This window comes from Giraffa tippelskirchi, chromosome 10, assembly GCF_054371585.1.
Source record: "Giraffa tippelskirchi isolate mGirTip1 chromosome 10, T2T-mGirTip1v1.2.pri, whole genome shotgun sequence".
In the NCBI taxonomy this organism is placed as follows: domain Eukaryota; kingdom Metazoa; phylum Chordata; class Mammalia; order Artiodactyla; family Giraffidae; genus Giraffa; species Giraffa tippelskirchi.
The window spans coordinates 140,910,522-140,933,770 of record NC_137284.1 but is presented as its reverse complement, the minus strand read 5'-3'; the positions used below and the strand labels follow the sequence as shown (position 1 = coordinate 140,933,770).

The following is a 23,249-nucleotide window of genomic DNA, read 5'->3' as shown; positions in this document are numbered from 1 at the left end:
TCATGTGTATACCATGAATAAGTACAGACAATCTTGGAATGTGACTTTTATCGTATAATCTGTGGCTCTCAGTTCACAGTTCCTAAGGAGACTTATGAACCAACCTGGAAAGTAGAAAAGGAAAGCAAAAGAGCTTGTCAGCGATGTCGATTAACAAGATTTTATTACCATAAATAAGAGGCTATAACTACAATCTCATCAAAACATATAGCATATTATCTATTCCTATGGCTTCTTTACTGCCCAATTACTATAATTAATGTGCCAACGTGACAGCCAGTAACCATCTTATGATAAAACCCTAATATCTCTTTGACATTTTAATTTAGACAAGATAGAATCAATAAAAATTTATGTAGGCCTTCCAGTCTGGAATATACATATATAATTCAGAATTATACACCGTATTTGTAAACAGGACCCATTTTACCTTTGAATGAGGACTTTTTAAAAAATCTTTTAAAGGTCAGTTCACACTTATACTCACATTTACCTAAAGTAATTCTTCATATTCACCTCTGTTATAAGACATCTACTCACATATCAGCAGAGAGCAGTACAACGGACAGGAAGATATATCTAACTTAACAATTGAAACAGTTAACTTCAGTGTAGGTAAATAATCTGGGTAAGAATGGTATCTGGCATCATACAGAGAATATACCTGATTAAGCTAAGGTTCTACTTTTCAAATAAAGATTTATGCTGAGTGTGTAAAGTGTGGATCCCAAATGTCAGTCCACAGACCACAATGCATTTTTCAGTGGTAGAGAGAAAAGAAAGACCATAGACTGACGTTTTACAAAAGTAAATGTATTTAATTTTATCCTTTTGGTATTCTCTTGATAAGAAAAATCTTATTTCCATGACAGCAGCTACATTGCCAAATGTCCTTACTTGACAAAACTAAAACCTAGTAACACTATGCTATACCCCCACATTTTCAAAATGATTTTTTATGGGGTCATGAAGAGTTGGACATGATTGAGATGACTTGGTACAGCACAGCATAGGTGGTTTAAAATGTTTTGTTGGTTTCAGGTGTATAGCAAAGTGATTTAGTTATACATAAACAACCATCTATTCTTTATTGGATTCTTTTCCCATATAGGTTATTACAGAATACTGAGTAGAGTTCCCTGTGCTATACAGTAGGTCCTTGTTGATTATTTTATATATAGTATTGGGTATATGTTAATCCCAACCTCTTAATTTATCCCTCCCCCTCATCTTTCCCCTTTGGTAACCATAAGTTTGTTTTCCAAATCTGAGTCTGTTTCTGTTGAAATGATATTGATTGAAACGAAATGAAATGAAATATTGATTCATGACATTCAAAAGCATGAGACAAATTGGTGCCCAACTTCCCAATGGCATGAAGTTCTAGGTACAGGCCTAACAAATCCGAGATAAAACACACTGGAAGAGGGGTGGCTCCTCCAAAGGGAGGGGCTGCTGCTGGTTAACTCCAGGGCCACCAGACTCCATGACTGCACACACCTTGGCTACTACTCAGGACAAGAGCAACTCGGCAATGAGGGGCAGTGCTCTGTTTAGAAAAGAGACCTAAGCGGGAATTGAGGTGTAAAATGAGATCCATGGCATCATAACACTACAGAAATAGCAATCCCTGATGAAAATGCTGAGACAGGGCCACTGCACCTGGAGGATCAAGACCAAGATAGATCTGTTGCAGTGTGACCATCAAGAGTCATAAGAGAGGCTACATGGGGAAGAGAAGGAAAAGAAGAGCCAGGCCAGAAGTGGAGGGATTCTACCTGCCACTCTGCCTGCTTTGAAACGTCCACCAATTTCCAAGACAGGAAAACTCTCCTCTGTCTCCCCACAGAACAATCTTGAGTATACCAATAAAACCTGCAGCTCGGACATTAAAATTTAAAACTTTTGTGCTGCAAGTGATATCATCCAGAAAGTGAAACAGCAACTCAAGAAATGGGAGAAAAATATTTGCAAATAATTTACCTGATAAAGGATTTGTATCTAAAACATCTGAAGATTTCTTATAACCAGTAACAAGATGACAACCAAATTTTAAATTGGACAAAGGATTTGAATATATTAAACATATTTCTCCAAAGAAGATATATGACTGGCCAATAAGCAAACGGAAGACGTTCAACATCTTAGCCATCAGAGAAATGTAAACTAAAACCAGGAGATACCATTTCAACCTACCTGGATGGCTATAATGAAAAAAACAGACAAAAAAGCATTGGAAAGGATGGAAAGAAATCTGAACTCTCAAACAGCGCTGGTGAGAATGTACAGTGCTGCAACTGCTTTGGAAAACAGTTTGGTGGTCCCTCAAAACATTAAACATAGAATTACCATATGGACCCAGAAATTCCACTCCTAGGTACGTACCCAAGAAAAACAAAAACACACATATGTACAAAAACATGTACACAAATGCTGACTGCAGCATTATTCATAATATTAAAATATTAGTAAAACAATGATAGTAAAATCCTAAAAGTGGAAATAATCCAAATATCCATCAACTGACAAAAGGACCAAAAAGAAGTAGCACATTCATACAATAGAAGATAATTTAGCTATCAAAGGAGATGAAGTACTAATACATGTGACAACATGGACCTTGAATACGTTATGCTAAGTGAAAAAAGTCACAGAAGACTACATATTGTGTGATTCTATTTATACGAAATACTCAGAATAGGCAAAGTCTACAGACAGAAAATATGTCAGTGGTTACTTATGTAGGTGGGAATTGCCCACCACAGCATATGAGGTTTGTTTTGCAGCAGGGGACAAAAATGTTCTGGAACTACATGGCGGTGATGGTTTCCCACTCTGTGAATATATTAAAAACCACGTTTCAAGGTGTGATTTGTGTAGTATGTGAACTATATCTCAACAGATCTTTTTTTCTTTAACCATCAGCTGTGGCCCTGAGTTAGGACACTGAGGTCTCAACCCCTCCCCTGTGGTGAAGCAAAAATATATACAACAGTGAAAAAAGGAATCTGATGTCTCAAAAAGTCAAAGTACTATAAATACTGATTCCTGTGGACTCTCACTACCAGGAGGACATTAGCTTTCCTTCTTTGGTTCACTTGTGTTTTTTTCCCCCCTTTCTCATATAAGCAACCTGCAAAGAAGTAAAAGATGCACATTCTTTCCCAACACTGAAAATTCCCAACCCTGTAATTATGAGAAAATCTGTCAACTTCTCCAAGTGTCCCCATCTGAAAAACCAAAGTATTAATTAATAGCTGTTCCAGGAGCCTCACACAACTGAAGGATGGATCACATTAGAAAGTGGACAGAATTAGTTGAGGCAGTGGTACCATAATTAAAGAGGAAGGAGGGTTCAGGATCCCTTTGTTGGGGTTGAGCAACTCTGAAGACAATGGTTACCTTTTCTGATAGAAAGACGGAGAGAGAGTCAGGAGGGCAAAGGGGCGGGGGTGGGTAGGGAAAGAGAATGAGAATGAATTAAAGTGAAGACAAATTACTGAAGGATTCCTTCTGGGTTTAGATCTGAAGATGTTAAGTTTAAGGTGTTATGCACTGGTACTTGCATATGCAAGCCAGGAGCTCAGGAGACAGACTGATACTGGAAATTTACAAAGTGATAAATATTTGAGGGGATGAGATTACTCAGGGATAATATGCAGAGTAAGAAAAGCAAGCCAGATCCAGCATCAACACTTCCTGAAATAGCAGCTGTGAAAAGATGGTTAGGAAGCAAGGAGGGAGGAAGAGAAGATGACAAGAAGGAAAACTGTAGGAGACAAAGGAGAAGAGAAGAGCAACAGAGTCAAGGCCACATGGTGGCCAGTGGAGGTCAAGACAGAAACATAAAACTCATAGGTCCTGGTGACCTTGGAGAAAGGGTTCCAGGGGAGCAATGGATGCTGAACTCAGCATCAGGATGAGGAGGGAATGGCCAATAACAAAGAAGAATCCAAGTCAGTCCCACAGTTTGCCAAGGCCCACCATTCCTCACCAGCACACGCCCGCCTAAAAAAGAAAATGAAAAAGCAAGATGACTCTCTCCCAATGCAGCAAAGAGAGACCAGGCATCACTCACATAAACATGACATACACTGCACTGTTCTGGTCCCAATTTAAAGCTACCAGAAATAAACGGAAATATGTTGTTAATATTCATATACACTCGCCAACTGCCCTCACAGCACTAAATTGAGAAAACAAGTGTTTGCCTTTAGCAGCAAACACACTCAGGGTAACCCCCACACAAAGCCCTATGAATGCCATTCCCCACTCCACTCTCCCCACCTCACAAAATATTAACTAAAGGAGAAATAAAACAGGACACTGCAGCTAGCTCAGTTGCTTAAATCCTGTTAGGCTCAAGGTTTTCACCACTGATCCAAAAGACAAAAGAGCAGGCACAGTCATTAAACTACCAGGCAGTCCTTAAACTAAACTGAGTTAAGAAAAGGCCTCAGATAGGCATAAGCCTAAGGATCATGGAGATAAGAACTCCTATTAACTACAATTTCTACAGCCTTATAGCCATGGACCATATATCCCAAACCAAACACTGGCAACATGTGTCTGGTGTGAGAACATCTGAGAGATGTTATCTGGTAGTCAGAATATTTGGACAAGGCAATGGCAACCCACTCCAGTGTTCTTGCCTGGAGAATCCCAGGGACGGCGGAGCCTGGTGGGCTGCCATCTATGGGGTCGCACAGAGTCGGACACGACTGAAGCGACTTAGCAGCAGTAGCAGCAGCAGCAGCAGCTACCAGCCAGAAGAAAATCTCTCTCGCTCACATACACACACACACACAGAGGTTATTTCCAGAGTCACAAAATAGTATGCAATAATATTCAATATAACATCACAGTTGGTGAAAGAAAATTTCAGTCCTGAGATGGCAATGTGGTATAAATGCCTATATGCAGGACTGGCATTAGAAAGCTAGACTTGGTACCAGCTCTCTGCTGAACACCCATAGGATTAGCAACATATCATGAGACTGTTTCAGATCTCAGGCTCCTCAAACACAAATTTCCTCAGGTGAATTCCCTCATTATAAATTGTGAGAATTAAACAGAAAACTCTAAGTGGAAGTATACTGAAAAGCAAACTCAGAGCAACAGTAAACTGCTTTCTGTGCCTTTAACAGTTACCATCTAGAGCAGGAAAACAGGGAGAGACAAGTGATACTTCAGATGTCCCCATAGGCCAGTGGCATCTCTCTCCTTCCCCCAGCTTAGTGAAGTCCTGCTTGCACTGCCTAAGATACACTAGTACCATCCCAACAGAACCCTTCTTTAATTACGTTAGTCGGAGGCAGATTCTGTCACTGATAACTAAGAGAGTCCTAATTCACATTGCTCAATCTCTCAGTCATGTCTGACTCTTTTGCAACACCATGGAGCAGGCTGGGGAAAAGGTTCCTGATAAGGCACCACCAGAGAGGCAGAAGCAGAGTGGAAGAGTTGGAGGAATGGAGCCAAGCTCCAGGCTCCTCTGTCCATGAGATTTTTCAGGCAAGAATACTGGAGTGAGTTGCCATTTCCTTCTCCAGGGGGTATTCCTGACCCAGACATCAATCCTGGGTCTCTTGCACCTCCTGCATTGGAAAGCAGATTCTTTACCATGAGCAACACCTGGGAAGCCCAAATTCACATTATAAGTAAGAGCCAATTCCTTCATTCCTCTTTGTATAATCCCTCCAAACAAGAGCAGATGATCACAATGGACTGAGAGAAGTGACAAAACAGTGACATGTATGGCCTTCTGGGCCAGAGAGTAAGAACACAGTCCCTGTGTACGTGTGGGATTCTTTACCATCTGAACCACCAGGGAAGCCCCCTGGTGACTCCTTCTACATGGTGCCCACAGCTAAAGCTCTCACAATGGACAAGATCTCTAAACAGTGAGGCAGGAGTGAGATGATGACAATGATGGCAACAATAAGGACCATGACAGAGACCACTACATCAACACAGCCACACTGATGACAACAGGCCAGGCACTGCACGGAGTGTATGCTTAATCCTCTAGCCAACTCTATGAGGAAGGCACCATTTGTATTCCCCATGTTATAAACAAAAAAACTAAAGCTCAGAAACAGAGAACAAAGTGTTCAGTTTGGGACAGCATTTCTTTTAAACGGTGTTAGAAAAAAGAAAAGGAACTAATTCAAGAAAAGAGGCAGAAGAGTTATTAGTACCGTACAAAGTTAGGGAAATCAAGACTGCCAAGAGTCAATGAAACTGCCCATAATGCCTCTACCTTCTTACTGCCAACCAGTTTTTACCTCTGGCACGCTACTAATTCTCACAGAAGTCTCAAATCAGTATTTTGCTCAATATAAGATATGTACATTGCTCCACGTAAAACAGATAACCAACAAGTACCTACTTTATAGCACAGGATAAACAGTATACTATACTTTGTAATAACCTGTAAGGGAAAAGAATCTAAAGAATAGATATATATATATATATGTATAATTGAATCACTTTGCTGTACACCTGAGACTAACACAACACTGTAAGTCAACTATACTAATAAAGAAGCAGGGAGAGAGAGAGAAAGGAAAGAAGGAAAAATGAAAGACCCTCTTCAGTCCTTATTCAAGAAGGTACAGCACTTGCTTCTACTGACCATGCTCTCCTCCTTGAAACACTGCCTTCCAGCAAATGTTCCAGCAAGGCTATCACTTGCCCTCAGCAAATCAGAGGCTCCATTCCTCCAACTCTTCCGCTCTGCTTCTGCCTCTCTGGTGGTGCTTTATCAGGAACCTCCTCCCTAGCCTGCTCCTTCAATGCTGTCAACTCTGCTCAATCCTCACACCGCTCCAGGTAAGCTCATTCACCACTGTGTCCTCAAACATCCACTCGCTAATCCCCCCAAACGTATCTTCTGTCCCGGTGGCTCTCCTGAGCTCCCCTGACCTCATCATTCTCCTCCCCAAGTCAGTGAATGGGGGTCACTTGATCCCAGCAAATCATCCTCCCCTCCCCCTCTTCCTCAAAGCCAATCAATTACCAACTTCTTTTATTTCTACCTCTTCACTGCTTCTAGAATGGGCTTCAGCCCATTGCCACTGTTGCTCTGCTCATACAGGCCTTATTTTCTCTTCCCTGGATTGCTGAAATAGCCCTTAGAGGAGTTGCCTTTCCCTTAGTCTTCACCTCCTCCTCTCTAAACTGTAAACTCAACGAGGTTAAGAAAATCCTGATTTATTACTGTATTCCTGATTTATTCACTGTATTTGTCATAAGAGTAAGCATACGACAGGCAATAAATATTTGTTGAATGAATGAATGAAAAAATGAGCTCTAGCAGATGAGAGAGATGGAGACCTGATTGCAGATAACAAGTGATAAGGATATACGTATTAGATATTATAATCTCCTGGCTTTAGCACTCCACAACAAAAAACATTTCACACAAAATTCTCTTCTCAAAAGACAGCCTTATCAACCTGAACGTGAGAACCAAAGAAATGTAGTTACAAGATGAAAGATATATGCATTCAGACCTAACTTGAAAAATAATGTAATAAAATATATCTTGTGTTAAAAAAAAAACAAAACAGGGAAGAGTCAGGTGAAGCAAGTATTTGTTCTTTAAACATCCTTCCAATTACCTGGCAGGTTTTGAAAATAGCCTGCTTACAGAGGCAAGCAAAATGTTACCTATTCTCTTAGGTATCCTACTAACTTTCCTACCCAGAGCTGTCCCTATGCATCTCATGTTGGAATGCCACTATGAAAAAAGGCAGAGGATTAAGAAGAAAATGTCAAAGAATAGTCACAGTTGCACAAGGCAAGAAATGTCTATGGTATAAAGCTATAGCCTCAAACTATGAAAAATGTTCAATATTTAAGGTGAGATTCGACTATCTGAATCTAAATTTAACATCCAGGGAACCTTGAATTAGTCATTTGGCTGGAAAACCCACTTTAGGAGCCAAGAAGCTGCCTTACTTGGTCACGAAGCAAAGACACACACACAAGGTAGAAAATCAGTTTTGTTCTACAACTTACCTGCTGAGACCTCCATATCAGGTTCTGTGTTTCCCACGGACAGACAAAGGCAATAACCACAGAACATTTATTTCCCTACCTCCATGTTCTAAAAGACAAGAAAATACTAAACTCTGAACTTAGGTTTTCTATGAAAAATTAAAAGAAACTGATCATTGATTATTTCACATCAAAGTGGTCTTAGTTTTACACTCCCATATCTCACATACACATTTTCATAATAAGCTTGGCTGAACTAGTATTTTTCATTTCAAACAGGACATAGATGCCATTTAATCTTCAAGGTTATCTAATACCTACTTCTAAGGGATGAAAATTACTTTCAGCACTTATTAACAACAATCTTCACATAAGAAGTTACTATTTAAGGAGTGCTGACTAATTCTCCATCTGTGCTATGAAAAGAATAGGGAAAAAAACGATGAGCAATATAGAATGGAACACACTGCAAGTGAAAAGAACTGGGTCCTGGCTCTAGTAATTTCCTTCCTTTGTCACTTCCATACTTGTCAAGTCAGCCTCTCGTGATCAGTCTCTGAATTCTTAGTAGATGACCTCGAATGAACTAATGTGTGGCAAATTACTGACTGAAATTAGAAAATAAACCCAGGCCCTCTTTCTCTGAATTAAAGTGTTAGTATCATTCTTTAAAAGCCTTTGCCAGAACAGTCTCCTCAACAAAAGGTGATGAGCAAACTGAATAGTCACGTGCAAGAGAATGAAACTGAACCACTCTCTTAGCACCATACACACACACACACACACACACACACACACAAACCAACTCAAAATGAATTACAGACTTGAACCTAGAACTTAAACCATGTAAGTTACATGAAAACACAGGGATAATAGCCTCAACATTAGTCTTAGCAATGACTCTCTGGATTTTACACCAAAAGCAAAATAAACAAGTAGAACATCAAATTAAAAGGTTCTGCCCAACAAAGGAAGCCATCAACAGAATGAAAAGTAACCTATGAGAGGGAGAAAATATTTGCAAACCATATATCTGATAAAAGGTTAATATCCAATATATAAAGAACACACAATTCAATACGGAGAAGGCAATGGCACCCCACTCCAGTACTCTTGCCTGGAAAATCCCATGGACGGAGGAGGCTGGTAGGCTGCAATCCATGGGGTCGTAAAGAGTCGGACACGACTGAGTGACTTCACTTTTCCCTTTCATGCACTGGAGAAGGAAATGGCAACCCACTCCAGTATTCTTGCCTGGAGAATCCCAGGGACGGGGGAGCCTGGTAGGTTGCCGACTATGGGGTTGCACAGAGTTGGACACGACTGAAGTGACTTAGCAGCAGCAGCAATTCAATAACACAAAACACAATCCGATTAATGGGCAGAGAAACTGAATAAGACTTACTTCCAAAGAAGACATACAAATGGCCAAAAGGTGCTCTACATCACTAATCACCAGGGAAATGCAAATCAAACCTACAAGGAGATCACCTCACACCTGATAGAAGGGCTATCATCAAAAAGACAAGAGATAGGATGGTGGGAGGAGTGAGGTTCAAGGGGAGGGGGACATATGGATACATATAATAGTCGATTCACTTTGTTGAACAGTAGAAATTAATGCTATAAAGCAATTACACTCTAAAAATAAAATATAATTTAAAAAAGAGATGACAAGTGTGGGGGAGGATGTGGAGTAAAGGGAACCCTTGTGCACTGTTGGGTGGGAAAGTAAACTGATGCAACCACTGTGAAAAATAGTATGGAGGTTTCTCAAAAAATTAAAAGTAGAACTGCCATATGACCTAGCAATCCCACTTCTGCATATATATCCCAAAGAAATGAAAACAGACTCTCAAAGAAATATCTGCACTCCCATGTTCATGCAGCATTATTCACAATAGCCCAGATAAAAAAAAACAACCTAAGTGCCCATCAATCAATGAACAGATAAAACACACACACACAGTGGAATATTATGCAGCCATGAGAAAGGACATCCCGTCAATTGTGACAATATGAAGTGGACCTTGAGGGTATTACGCTAAGTAAAAAAAGTCAGACAGAGAAAGACAAACACTGTATGTGTTCACTCATATGTGCAAACTATAAAAACCAAAGTCAAAGAAATAGACCAGAGTGGTTAGAGGGGAGATGGTGGTCAAGGAGTATCAACTTTGAGTTATAAGATGAATAACATCTGAGGAGCTTAGGTAAAGCAGGGTGTTATAGTTAATACTGTATTATATACTTGAAAGTTGCTAAGAGAGTCGATCTTAAAAGTTATCACCACCAAAAAAGAAACAGTAATTATGTGAGGTGATGCAGATGTTAGCCAATGGTGGTGATCACTGCGCAATATTTAAGTGCATTAAATCAACATGTTGTACACCTTAAACCTACACAATGTTATCTGTCGATTACATCTCAATAAAGTGAGAGGGAAGAAAAGCTTTTCACCCATTTGAAAAATAATATATTGTCATAATGGAACATTAGAAAAATTATCCACAAATCCACTTCTTGAAGACAAGAAAATTTATGATTTTAGGTGTCTATTCACAGCACTTAGTCATATATTAGTCTTTAGTACAAGGATGTACAAGGTTTCTAGGCGAACTGGCGAGGTACCTAAGTCATCAGTCTGCATCTCAAGTGAGCCAATTAAAAGCTCATTTACTCTGTGGCGGCTGATCACACTTAAGGAGTCCAGCTGTTGCTGAGAGGGCTGCCACAGATCACTGCAGGGAGCATGGTGGGAGAAGGGATGTGTGGCCATGAATACCATTCTTCTGAGGAAGGACAAGATCAGGCCCAAGAAACAAGCTAGGATCACCATCCTTATGGAAGCCAGAGAGTAAACTTCCATGGCAGATAAGAGGCAACTTCTCCTCTGAAATCCACCATCACCAACCAGCTTTGTGAACTGTCAAGTGATTGCAGCTCTCACATTTGCTTGGACAAATCTGAGATTAATAATAACGCCCCTGCCTGTGATAAGGCCAACAGTGAGCCTCACTCAGGTGAGGCGCCAGATGGCAGGCTGCTCTGCAAAGCATAAACGTTACAAAACTGCAGAACTCCATGATGTCTCTGATGTTATAAACAGTGTTCTCAAATTTTAGCATACGTACAATCGTCTAAAGTACAGACTCCTGTGGGCCCTGCGCTGAGGGATTCCAATTTAATCACTTCTCCACCATGGGGAGAATTTGCATTTCTAAATCTCAAGTGACAGCTGGTATTGCTGATCCTTAGACCCCACTGTGTGTACCACTGAGAATTTTTTTTTAATAGAAAAATTGCTTACTCTTATTTAAAAATTATATTCTTTGCATTTTTCTTATCTATTCATTCATTAAACTTCCTGGGTATTTAGTATGTGCCCAGCTCTAAGTCAGGTTGCAAACACAAAGTGAACCCTCCTCTTACAAACTTACACCTCAATCTGATTCGAAAACATAATGAGAACATGGACCAGGAGCTAGAGGAGCCCAGAAAATAGGAAATAAAGCCTAAGATACACACGAAGGTATTTTAATCATATCTGACCTCACTCCTAAACATCACCAAGGGAAGAATTTTATTTGACCCAAGTCTGTTTTTGTGTGTTTTTGCTACAAGAAAGAGTCAGTGCCAGTTTAAGTGTGGAGTATGTCTATATTATGACACCAACAAGCATGAAGACAATGACAAGATCTAAGGCAGTTCCTACCATCCGCCAAATAGAGAAGTGGCCCTGATGCAGCATGGAAGCTGACACCTAAGTAACATTATCAATAATCTGAAATGTACCTTTTAACCATTATTTCCTTAAATTGGCCCAATCTCTAACTGAACTTCCTAAAGTATGCAAAACAAGAGAAATCAAAACCAAATGTTTTGCTTTCACCCTGACAAATGCAAAACAAAGATTTAAGAAATGTTCAACACTGAGTAAGACCTCTGGCCCATTCAGCCAAGCACCCTTTCTCCAGGGGCTATAACCAAAGGACAACATAAAATCAGAAAGACAGCTGTCCAACCGCACGTTTATCAAAGAGCTATAAACATACCCATAACATGGGCAATGTTACTAACTCACCTGATACATCAAGAAGATCTCAATGAATTTAAGTCTTATAAGAAAGTATGCAGATTTGGGACCAGTACGACCTTTCATGGTAATGAGCTGTATACTTCAGTTAACAAACGGTGTAATAAGTCCCATAGATAAAGAAGCAGTTCCTTTCATTTGTTCTAAAAATATTTCAGTTAGGCTGCAGGGGATTACATTCCAGTTGAGGAATAGTGGGATTTTTCTGTATGTCTCTCGTCATCTTATTCATACCCTTCAGTGTTTAGTAGTTGAGTGTATTTAGAGCATATTCTCACTGATATGTGTAATCAGAAGTAGAGATTTAATCAAATGGAATCATAATCACTGAAGTTAAATTTACTTGCTTCCCACTTGCTTGGATTCGCATTAACCACTCATGCAAATTACATTGAAGCCCTCCTTGATTCCAAGCATATCCAAGTGCTACATACAGTGCTTGGGAATGGCTACAAGAAGCCACAAGGACAAACGCTTGACCTTGCTTCAAAGCTGCTCTTAAATGATTTTTCTGTAAAATAAGATGGCCAATTTCACCAAATCCTATATTTTGGATATTTAGAAGAAGAGTAACTAATAAGAGAAAGAAGAGATGAAAGGAAATGTTACTTATTTGAAAAATATATGCCTGACTCTAGCCCCAGATATAAAGAAATCATGAGAAATATTTCGTTTCTCTTTCCACAAACACTGTACTTGTACCACAAAACTAACCTTGGGAACTTGAGCCTTTAGACGTCTCAGAGATAAAACCACTTTGTAAGACTGGCCTATTAAAACAGTATGCCTTCATTTCAAGTTCTGGACTCTGAATTTTTAAAATACTTGAAAGTACATTTTTTCAACTTTTAGAGCAATAATTCAGTGTATCTCCACAAATCTATATCCGGTGTAGACTGAGAAATCAGGAGGGAAAAGTTTTAGGAAATGAGGCAAATACCAACTATGAAGAAAAACATGACTATAAAGCAGATAAGTAAATGCTACAATTATTTAGTCAGCATTCACCTCACACTGACAATCCATTACATGGCAGGTACTTAGGGGACAGAAATGAAAAGGGTATACAGTTGATTACGATACAATGTAATACATGCTACGGATGTTTAAAAGTAGCATGGCCACTCCTTCAGATACCAGATCTCTCAAAATCATAAATACTAAGACTGCACTAGAAGAAAGTTTGGAAAATTTTATTTATAATCTATGTCTGAAGAAGACCTAAGTCCTGAGACAAAATCCAGACCCCTTAAAAAGAAAATATTAATAAATACAACCTCATAAAAATAAAAACAATGTATACATGATCAGACATCATAAAGTCAAGAGAAAGAAGCTGGTGGGAAATTACAATATAAATTCCAAAAAAATAATTTTCTTGATATATAAAGAGTTCCTTCAAATCAATAAGAAGACAAACATAATGGAAAAACGGGTGTTCACTGAAAGGAAATAAAACACTATTTGACCACGGTTTTACTGAAAATTTCAACACTTAAATAAGTCTACTTTTAGGAAAGGATAATGAACCATCCTGCACCTATCACCCTGATTCAACAATTATCATTTAACACTAATCTTGTTTTAGCTATCATTACACTCACCCTCAACCCAGATTATTTTGAAGTAATATATCCAGATATAACACAAATATAACAAAAAAGTTTTTTACACAAATAGGAAGTTTAACCCCACTCAAATTTTCTCTAAAAAATACAAATCGAAATCACCTTGAAAATATCATTTTTCACTGATCAGACTGACAAAGATAAAAATGTTTATAGTACAATCTGTTTACTAGGGAATATAGGACCTCTCAAACATTACTGATGACCTGAAAACTTGGTATTATCTCCAAGAAAAGCACACTTGGCAATACTGATCACAATCTAATCAACCACAAAACTCACATCAGCGAGCAAAAAAAACCCTGAAAATGGCACATCAAGAATCGGATGTTCTCCTCACATCTTACATGTCAATGTCAAGGTAACTAGAATAACTAGTAGTAACTAGAAGTAGGTGCTATCAAATGAGTGGAGATAGCATAAAAAAGTAAAAGCTGCCTTACTTATTTAAAACATACATACCATACACCCTAATGCCCACCTACCCAGACCAGATTGCATCCCCATGGCTATATGCCTTTAGGGCACATTTTGCTCTTCCTCCAAGGCACTTAACACAGTTTGTAATAATACAATTATCTAAGGATTCTCTGATTAATGCCCTTCTCCTCTAGACTTTTAAACTCCATAAGGATGCAGATCATGTCATATTTGTTTGGTATTTTAGGACAGTTCCTGGTCCATGACAGATATTCAATATAAGTAGAATTTATTCTTTCATTCAAAAAATATTTATTATGGGTCTGGTGGACACTGTGCCTACATTCTAGAGAGATGGTACTGAAAAGGCAAAAGCATTCTCTCTGCTCTTGATGCTTCCATTCCAGAAACAGTCAAGAAAATCACACAGACACATCATAAAAAGCAGCTTAATGAACATGATCCAGTTGGTCTGCAAACAGGTATTTTATTTCTCCACACTAAAACCCCAATCAGAATTTCCATTTGTAATGATTTCTTTCGATTTCTTTCTTTTTTAATATTTATTTTTATTCATTTATTTGGCTGCACTAGATCTTAGTTGCAGCATGAGGGATCTAATTCCTGGCCAGGGATCGAACTCAGGACGCCTGCTTTGGGACCACAGAGTCTTAGCCACTGGACCACCAGGGAAGCCCTGTAACGCTTTCTTTTGATTTAAACAACAAATTTGTATAACACTGTAAATTAATTTTTAAATAGTGAACTTATTTTTCACTATAACTTAACAGCTGCAAAATTGGGGGAGGGGGGCCCATAATCTCACTATTCAAACACAACTACTTTTAGCATTCAAGTATGTTTCTCTCCCATTTTTCCCATCAATCATTCCTCAATACCACAGTGAGCACAGAATATGCAATGTTCTCTTTTTATATCAGATGCTTAATCTTCCCTCATTCATAACAGAGATAAAGGTATAGGGCAAAACGATCTTCCAAAAGGGGAAAAGGTCTCCTTGGCAGTCATGGCATCCACTTGCCAGACCAGCAGTTTTACCAAGATAGAAGGGGCCTTGAGCACCGGCCCATTCTGCTTTCACTTTTAAATAGGATCATTTTCAAATGAGTTGAGTGGTTGTTGCACACAGGCCAATCCTTCTCTTTTCCCAGTTCTTCTCTCTCCCATATTCTTGCCAAGATACAACAGCTTTGAGAAGATTTTGTTTCTTCCCTGTATTTCTCATGCTTTTCTTGCTGTTTAGTTGTTAAGTCGTGTCCGATTCTTTGTGACCCCATGGACTGTAGCCCACCAGGCTCCTCTGCCCATGCGATTTCCCAGACAAGAATACTGGAGTGGGGTGCCCTTACCTTCTCCAGGGGACATTCCTGACCCAGGGATCAAACCTGGGTCTCCTGCAGGCATGTTCTTTACCGCTACACCAACAGGGACTCATTTGCTAAATAATAAAGAACCTCCTCCAGCTTTTTTGAAACAAAAATGACAGGAAATGTTCATGAGCTAGATTTTGGGAAAGAACCAATAACTAAACTAGGCAGTGGGACTTGAAGAAACTGATTCTGAGCTGAACAGGCTGTAGGCCACACCAACCATCTGAAAACGAAGACACCACCTGGCTTTTTGAGGAAATTATGGGTAGCAAGTAGTTCTAGAAGATTTTAAAGCACATGTTATCCTAATGTCTATCAAGTTGGTGACAACAGTAGTTGAGTATTTTCCTTTCATAGTCAACAGAGGTTTTAAGACACTAGTAGTATTAGTATTAGTATTAGTATTAGTCGCTCAGTCAGGTCTGACTCTTTGCGACCCCATGGACTATAGCCCACCAGGCTCCTCTGTCCATGGAATTCTCCAGGCAAGAAAACTGGAGTGGGTTGCCATTCCCTTCTCCTGGGGATCTTCCCGACTCAGGGATCGATCCCTGGTCTCCCACATTGCAGGCAGATTCTTTACCAGCTGAGCCATCAGGGAAGCCTCCAACTAGAAAACAGATGGATCAGCTATAGCCCTTCCCACAGAATCCAGATGCCTTCCCTTAGCCACCAGCATCACTTTCATGTTATCCAGATTGTTTCTCCCCCATGTTCCTACCTCTGCAACACTTGATTAACTGTTGGTGAAGACAGGGCAATACCATTTTGGTTCCACCATCTAGCTCAACTGCAATCAATTAAAGAGATTCACGGAGAATATGCTGGTTCTAGATCAGTCCCAAAAAGCATATTTTGGGGTGAGCCTATCAATTCCTGTTTTGGGTCCAGGCACTTTGGAAGAACCAGGATGGAGGCTCCAAAAAAATACCAGGATGGAGGAAGCAGCCACGGGCAAGAGTGGATGCAGCTGGACACTAGAAAATGGATAGAAGGAAAAAATATTTCTCCTATAAATAGACAATAGATAGACTGGGGGTCAAGAATAAAATAAAAAGTGAGGGACCTGGTGATTTTTGAAAATTCACTGTGATAAGTATTCTGGCTCTGCAGGAAGTGAAAGCAAAAGAGAATTCACTAGTCTGGTTCCCACTACTTTTCTAGAGAAATAGCACACAACATTAACTCGATTTACATAAAGACAAATGAAAACAGGCCTGCAATGCATCACAACCAGAATATATTTAAGATGATGCTGCTGAACAATGAAACTTCTAGGAAAAGTTATATTCTGGTACCTAGCCTCAGAGCAGCATTTATATGCTAACAACTAGAACAAGTTATCATCAGGAGTGGGGACTAGTGGAGAGAAGAATTTTGTGGAAGAAGGATTCATGGTTCTTTTTGCCTCTGCTCCATCTTCCTTTAAGGAAAACAGACTCTTGCCCCTTTAGCATAAGATTCCTTGAAGGGTAAAAGAGAATAATAATAACGCAAACTACTGAGACTTTGCTTCTCTCTAAAATAGTATCACTGACACCTCCCAGTACAGTTTAACACGAAGTACCATGCAAGCTTCAAGAATCATCTGCCAACATCCTTTCTAAAATTCTAGACCTCTAAAAGCAACAGTGCATCACTTTGGAATGAAGTTTCCCAGGAAATTAATTCTTGGAGTTTTATAGCATTTGTTGGCACATAGCCACTACAGACTAGCTCCAAATTATCAGTTATTTGGAACACCAACCCAAGAATTTAGTCTTTGACTTTCAAAAAGAATGGTTGGATCAAAATATTTGCTTTCTCTGTGCTATTGTATAATAAAGAGTTTTGGCTCCAAATTTCAGGTTCGTAGACTTTGTAAAATGGAAATCATGTTATAGGCATGAAACTGAGACAAACAGCTTGCTCGTGTGCCAGTGTCCAACATATCCTGCCTACAAAATCCTCTAAAATACTGACAAAACACGAAACTTGAAGGGAAAAAACCCTCCTGCTGACTCATTCTTCACAGAGAAACATTTATTATTTCCCAGGGTAGTATGTTTAATTTCCACTTCTATTGCTGTAATTTCCACTTTTGAATTTTGGAAGGGGCTGAGGGAAGGGAAGCAGAAGAGGTCAAAATCCTAGGAAAGATGCATTGCTTTTAAGGGGACTGTAATGAGAACTGCAGAAAAGTTATTGATCCGTGACCTTTTCCTTTTATTTCCAGTATATATTATAGTTGTGCTGTTTCCCTATGAAAGTTCAGTGTTTTCATCCAGGGACTTGCAGCAACAGGGTAAATAGCAAATCAGAATTCTGGACTGTTCATTAGTAAGGAGGCAAAAGGCCTTCAGGAAAATCCAGGCTGCAGGCAAAGAAAACAGACAAGCACAGTTCAATCGGGAACCAATTCCCAGCTTCTCTGGACCACGGTGTGAGAGATCAGTGAACATGGAAGTTGAGAAAGGAACCAAGAATAAATAAACTTATGTACTCATACACAACGTAGGCATGGAATGGTACTGACTGGCACTACTCTAACAAGCTCTAACCATATAACCTCATCTAACGAGACCTAGACTGTAAGACAGGTATTACTGGATTGGCCAAAAAGTTCCTTTGGATTTTCCCATAACATCTTATGAAAAAAACCAAAGAACTTTTTGGCCGACCCAGCATTTTCCTCAGTTACAGATCTGAAATTCAAAGTCAAGTCTGCTCAACTCCAAAATCCATGCTTTTCCAAACATGTGCTTTGACATACTCCATGGCAGAAGAAGGGTAGAAAATGCTATCTTTACCAATTGCACTGTAGAATGAAGCTTACAAGAGAATTAATTTTTGAAGTTCCAAATTGGGAAAGGAGTACATCAAGGCTATATATTGTCACCCTGCTTATTTGACTTATATGCAGAGTACCTCATGAGAAATGCTGGGATGGATGAAGCACAAGCTGGAATCAAGACTGCATAACGTCAGATATGCACATGACATCACACTTTTCACAGAAAGCAAAGAAGAACTAAAGAGTCTCTTGATGAAAGTGAAAGAGCAGAATGAAAGTTAGCTTAAAATTGAACATTCAGAAAACTAAGATCATAGCATCTCGTCCCATCACTTCATGGCAAACAGATGGAGAAACAATGGAAATGGTGAGAGACTTTATTTTGAGGGGCTCCAAAAATCACTGCAGATGGTGACTGCAGCCATGAAGTTAAAAGACACTTGCTCCTTGGAAGGATAGTTATGACCAACCTAGACAGCATATTAAAAAGCAGAGACGTTACATTGCCTACGGAAGTCCATCTAGTCAAAGCTATGGTTGTTCCAGTAGTCACGTGTGGATGTGAGAATTGGACTATAAAGAAAGTTGAGCACCAATGAATTGATGCTTTTGAGCCGTGGAGTTGGAGAAGATTCTCGAGAGTCCCTTGGACTGCAAGGAGATCCAATCAGTCCTGAATGTTCATTGGAAGGACTGATGTTGAAGCTGAAACTCCAATACTTTGGCCACCTGATGTGAAGAACTGACTCATTAGAAAAGACCCTGATGCTGGGAAAGATTGAAGGCAGGAGAAGGGGACAACAGAGGATGAGATGATTGGATGGCATCACCGACTCGATGAACGTGAGTTTCAGCAAGCTTTGGGAGTTGGTGAAAGACAGGGAAGCCTGGCGTGCTGCAGTCCATGAGGTCGCAAAGAATCGGACATGACCGAGCAACTGAACTGAAATGAATGTGTAATTAAAATCAGTGCTATTTAGAAAATCCAAAGAATATAAAAAATGTAAGTAGAATACATTAATTTCTTCAAAAATTTAAAGTACATCTGGGGGACTCCAGACTAAGTAAGCTATTCAGTTCAGTTGCTCAGTTGTGTCCGACTCTTGCAACCCCATGAACCGCAGCATGCCAGGCCTCCCTGTCCATCACCAACTCCTGGAGTCCACCCAAACTCATGTCCATTGAGTCAGTGATGCCATTCAGCCATTTCATCCTCTGTCATGCCCTTCTCCTCCTGCCCTCAATCTTTCCCAGCATCACGGTTTTTTCCAATGAGTCTGTTCTTCACATCAGGTGGCCAAAGTATGGCAGTTTCAGCTTCAGCATTAGTCCTTCCAATGAATATTCAGGACTGATTTCCTTTAGGATGAACTGGTTGGATCTCCTTGCAGTTCAAGGGATGCTCAAGAGTCTTCTGCAACACCACAGTTCAAAAGCATCAATTCTTTGGTGCTCAGCCTTCTTTATAGTCCAACATTCACATCCATACATGACCACTGGAAAAACCATACCCTTGACTAAACGGACCTTTGTTGACAAAGTAATGTCTCTGCTTTTCAATATGCTGTCTAGGTTGGTCATAACTTTCCTTCCAAGGAGTAAGCATCTTTTAATTTCATGGCTGCAGTCACCATCTGCAGTGATTTTGGAGTCAACCACTGTTTCCCTATCTATTTGCCATGAAGTGATGGGACCGGATGCCATGATCTTAGTTTTCTGAACATTGAGCTTTAAGCCAACTTTTTCACTCTTCTCTTTCACTTTTATCAAGAACTAAAGTTCTTCTTCCCTTTCTGCCATAAGGGTGGTGTCATCTGAATATCTGAGGTTATTGATATTTCTCCCAGCAATCTTGATTCCAGCTTGTGCTTCCTCCAGTCCAGCATTTCTCATGATGTACTCTGCATATAAGTTAAATAAGCAGGGTGACAATATACAGCCTTGATATACTCCTTTTCCTATTTGGAACCAGTCTGTTGTCCCATGTCCAGTTCTAACTATTGCTTCATGACCTGCATACAGGTTTCTCAAGAAGCAGGTCAGGTGCTATTATTTCTCTTTAAATTTGCTTATCTTCTAAAAAAGTTTTTAAAGTCCTAAGTACAAAGAGTAGAACTGCCTTCACAACACACTAGCCTGATTATGATACTGCCTAGAACACACTGTCCAGCACCACCCAGGAACTCATATTATTTGAGCAACTCAGAAGAAATGTTCTACTTTGCCCTCTGTTCTCAGACAAAATCGTAGTTTCCATTGGCCTTTCCCCCTCTGATGGCAAATTCTTGCCTTGCCTATATCTGGTGCCCAAGGAAGGTTGAGAAATAGAACAGAGAAGAGGGAGGAAGGGACAGAGACCCACATAGAGTGAATCTTGGATTTTCTAGGAAAGCCTCAATTTGAAATATCTTCTCCCATCACCAGATGACATTAGAGTATTAAGCTTTAAGCCCAGTGTATGACAGTCAACAGAGTCAGAATCAGAGGATGATTTCAGTTTTCCCCCATGAAACAAGAATTATGAAATCCAAACCTTATTAGTTGTTTTAAGTACATAAAGGAATTCCTGAGACTGATTAGCCTACTGGAAAATATAATATCACCACACATTGAAGGAGAAAGCACGGGACAGAGGAAAGACCAAGGACTTGCAGTCAACTCGAAGACGAGCCACTTGTTTTGTGACCTTGAGCTAATTACTTTATCTCTGAATCTCAGTTTCCTTAACTGTAAAATGTGCATACTAAGTAGCTCAAAAAGGTGTAATGAGAATTACATAAGGTAATATACATAAATTGCCTTGAATACAGTTTAGTGCTTAAGAAATATTCAATAATGCTACTTTCTTACATTTGAGTAGGGACAACTTCTCAGCTACATCCAATACCAGCTGAGCTATGCTCACTCAAGCTGTTTTCACCAATCTGACTTTGTATGGTCCACAGCATCCAAAGTTCAAGAAATAACATCAACTTGGTACATATATACAATGGAGTATTACTCATCCATAAGAATGAAATAATGCTATTTGCAGCAACATGGATAGACCTACAGTATGTCATATTGAGTGAAGTAAGTCAAACGGGGAAATATCTTTTGACATCCCTTATATGTGGAATCTAAAAAGAAACGATACAAATGAATTTACTTATAAAACAGAAACAGACTGACAGACTTTGAGAACAAGCTTATGGTTGCTGGAGGGGGCAAGGATGGGGGAAGGAATAGTTAGGGTGTGTGGGATGGAGACATGAACACACTGCTATATTTAAAATGGATAATCAACAAGGACCTACTGTATCACACAGGGAACTCTGCTCAATGTTATGTGGCAGCCTAGATGGAAGGGGGGCTTGGGGGAGAGTAGATATATGTATTAATATAAGTATGGCTGAGTCCCTTCTTTGTTCACCTGAAATGATCACAATATTGTTAATTAGGTATACCCCCCCAATACAAAATAAAGTTTTTTTTTAAAAAAAAGAAATAACATCAACAAAGAATCGAACATGACTTAGTGACTAAACAAAGATACAGATAATACTTACCACTCCTACCCTTCAAAAGGTATAGTAAATACAATTAGCAAAAACCTACCTTGGTTGGTTCTCAGCCGTGAGGTTCTCTCCCCTCTGATAGTCACTGTCGGCCACCTGGGTTGTAGACCTCTTCACAATTTGCTTAAGTTCCTGCTCCAAGCGTTCTGTGATTGCCTTCACTGTCTCTGGGATCTTCTTCAGTTTGGCCAGCCCCTTGATGAGGATGCCCATAAAAAGGGTGCTGTTCTCCTCTGGATCCAACTCCAAATCCTCCTTGATGTCCTGGAGGTTTATTTCCTTCACTGTTAAAAAAAAAAAAAAAAGAAAGAAAAGAAAAATCAATCAGTAGCCACAGACTGCATAACCACATCCAAAACCAGTATGGGTCTGAATGGATACATGTATACGTAGGGGTGAGTCCCTTGCTGTTCACCTGAAACTACCAAAACACTTTTAACTGACTCTACCCCGATACAAAATAAAAAGTTAAAAAAAAAAAATATGGAAATATGAAAAAAAAAAACCAGTATGGATCTAAAAATGGGACCAGTCCCTTAAAAGGAATCATAGATGTTTTTCAATTAAATCTAATTAAATTATACTTACACAGTAACTCTCTAAGAATCACAAAAAAAAATTATGTTCCTCAAATTATACCCAACCCATCAGTTAATAAGGGGTAGAAACATTAAAAGTAAGCAAATCTCCACAGAAAATTTTCTATACTTCTACAATGAGTCAGTTGGTTCGCGACATTTATCAACATTTATTGTTTATAAAATGCCATATTTGATGCTACAGAATTCCAAAGAGCCACACCATAGTCTTAAATTCATATTTATTAGTTAGGAGAGAGAAGTAGCTTGATAAAAAGACATAAATACGTGTGGAAGAGAAAAGACACATAAGTTAAAATTCTAACAAACAGTAACAGATGAAGAAAAAAAAAGGAAAAACAGTATGTACAAGTGAAACAACTGTGAAGAATAGAAGAATATTCCATAAATACAAAAAAAAACTTTCTATTTTTCTTTAAATACATGTCTAACAGAATATCATTATCTACTAACGACAGATCTTGCTAATCCACAGAAGTTTTCTGAGTAGTAGATCTTTAGACTACAGCTTTCATCTAAACCGTAAGGTTTGGGGATGAAAGAAATAGCCTCTAAAAGTGGCTTTTAACCCCTGTGGGAGCTGGAAAGAGGGCAGAGCTGAGATCTGAAATGTCTGTCACCTACTGAAAACCATAGGCCTTTCCCTCAAACTAACACATATACAAGCAACGCTTGTTATATGATTTCAGGGGTTTCCACAACAACCAGAAGAAATACAGGTTAAAAACCTCTAGCCTAAAAATAATTTTCTCATTTTACAAATGGTAGACTATGATAGACA

The 23,249-nt window shown here is 39.3% G+C and overlaps 1 protein-coding gene across 4 annotated transcripts in view; it reads right to left on the bottom strand.

The window, feature by feature from the left end:
* The window catches only part of EXOC4 (exocyst complex component 4), an 875,766-nt gene that overhangs the window by 686,522 nt on the left and 165,995 nt on the right, over positions 1 to 23,249 (bottom strand). For all 4 annotated transcript variants that reach the window (XM_081532917.1, XM_081532918.1, XM_081532920.1 and 1 more), the window contains one exon: positions 21,910 to 22,153. In XM_081532917.1, coding sequence (XP_081389043.1) covers positions 21,910 to 22,153 — 244 coding nt within the window. The remainder of the gene's footprint in view (positions 1 to 21,909; positions 22,154 to 23,249) is intronic.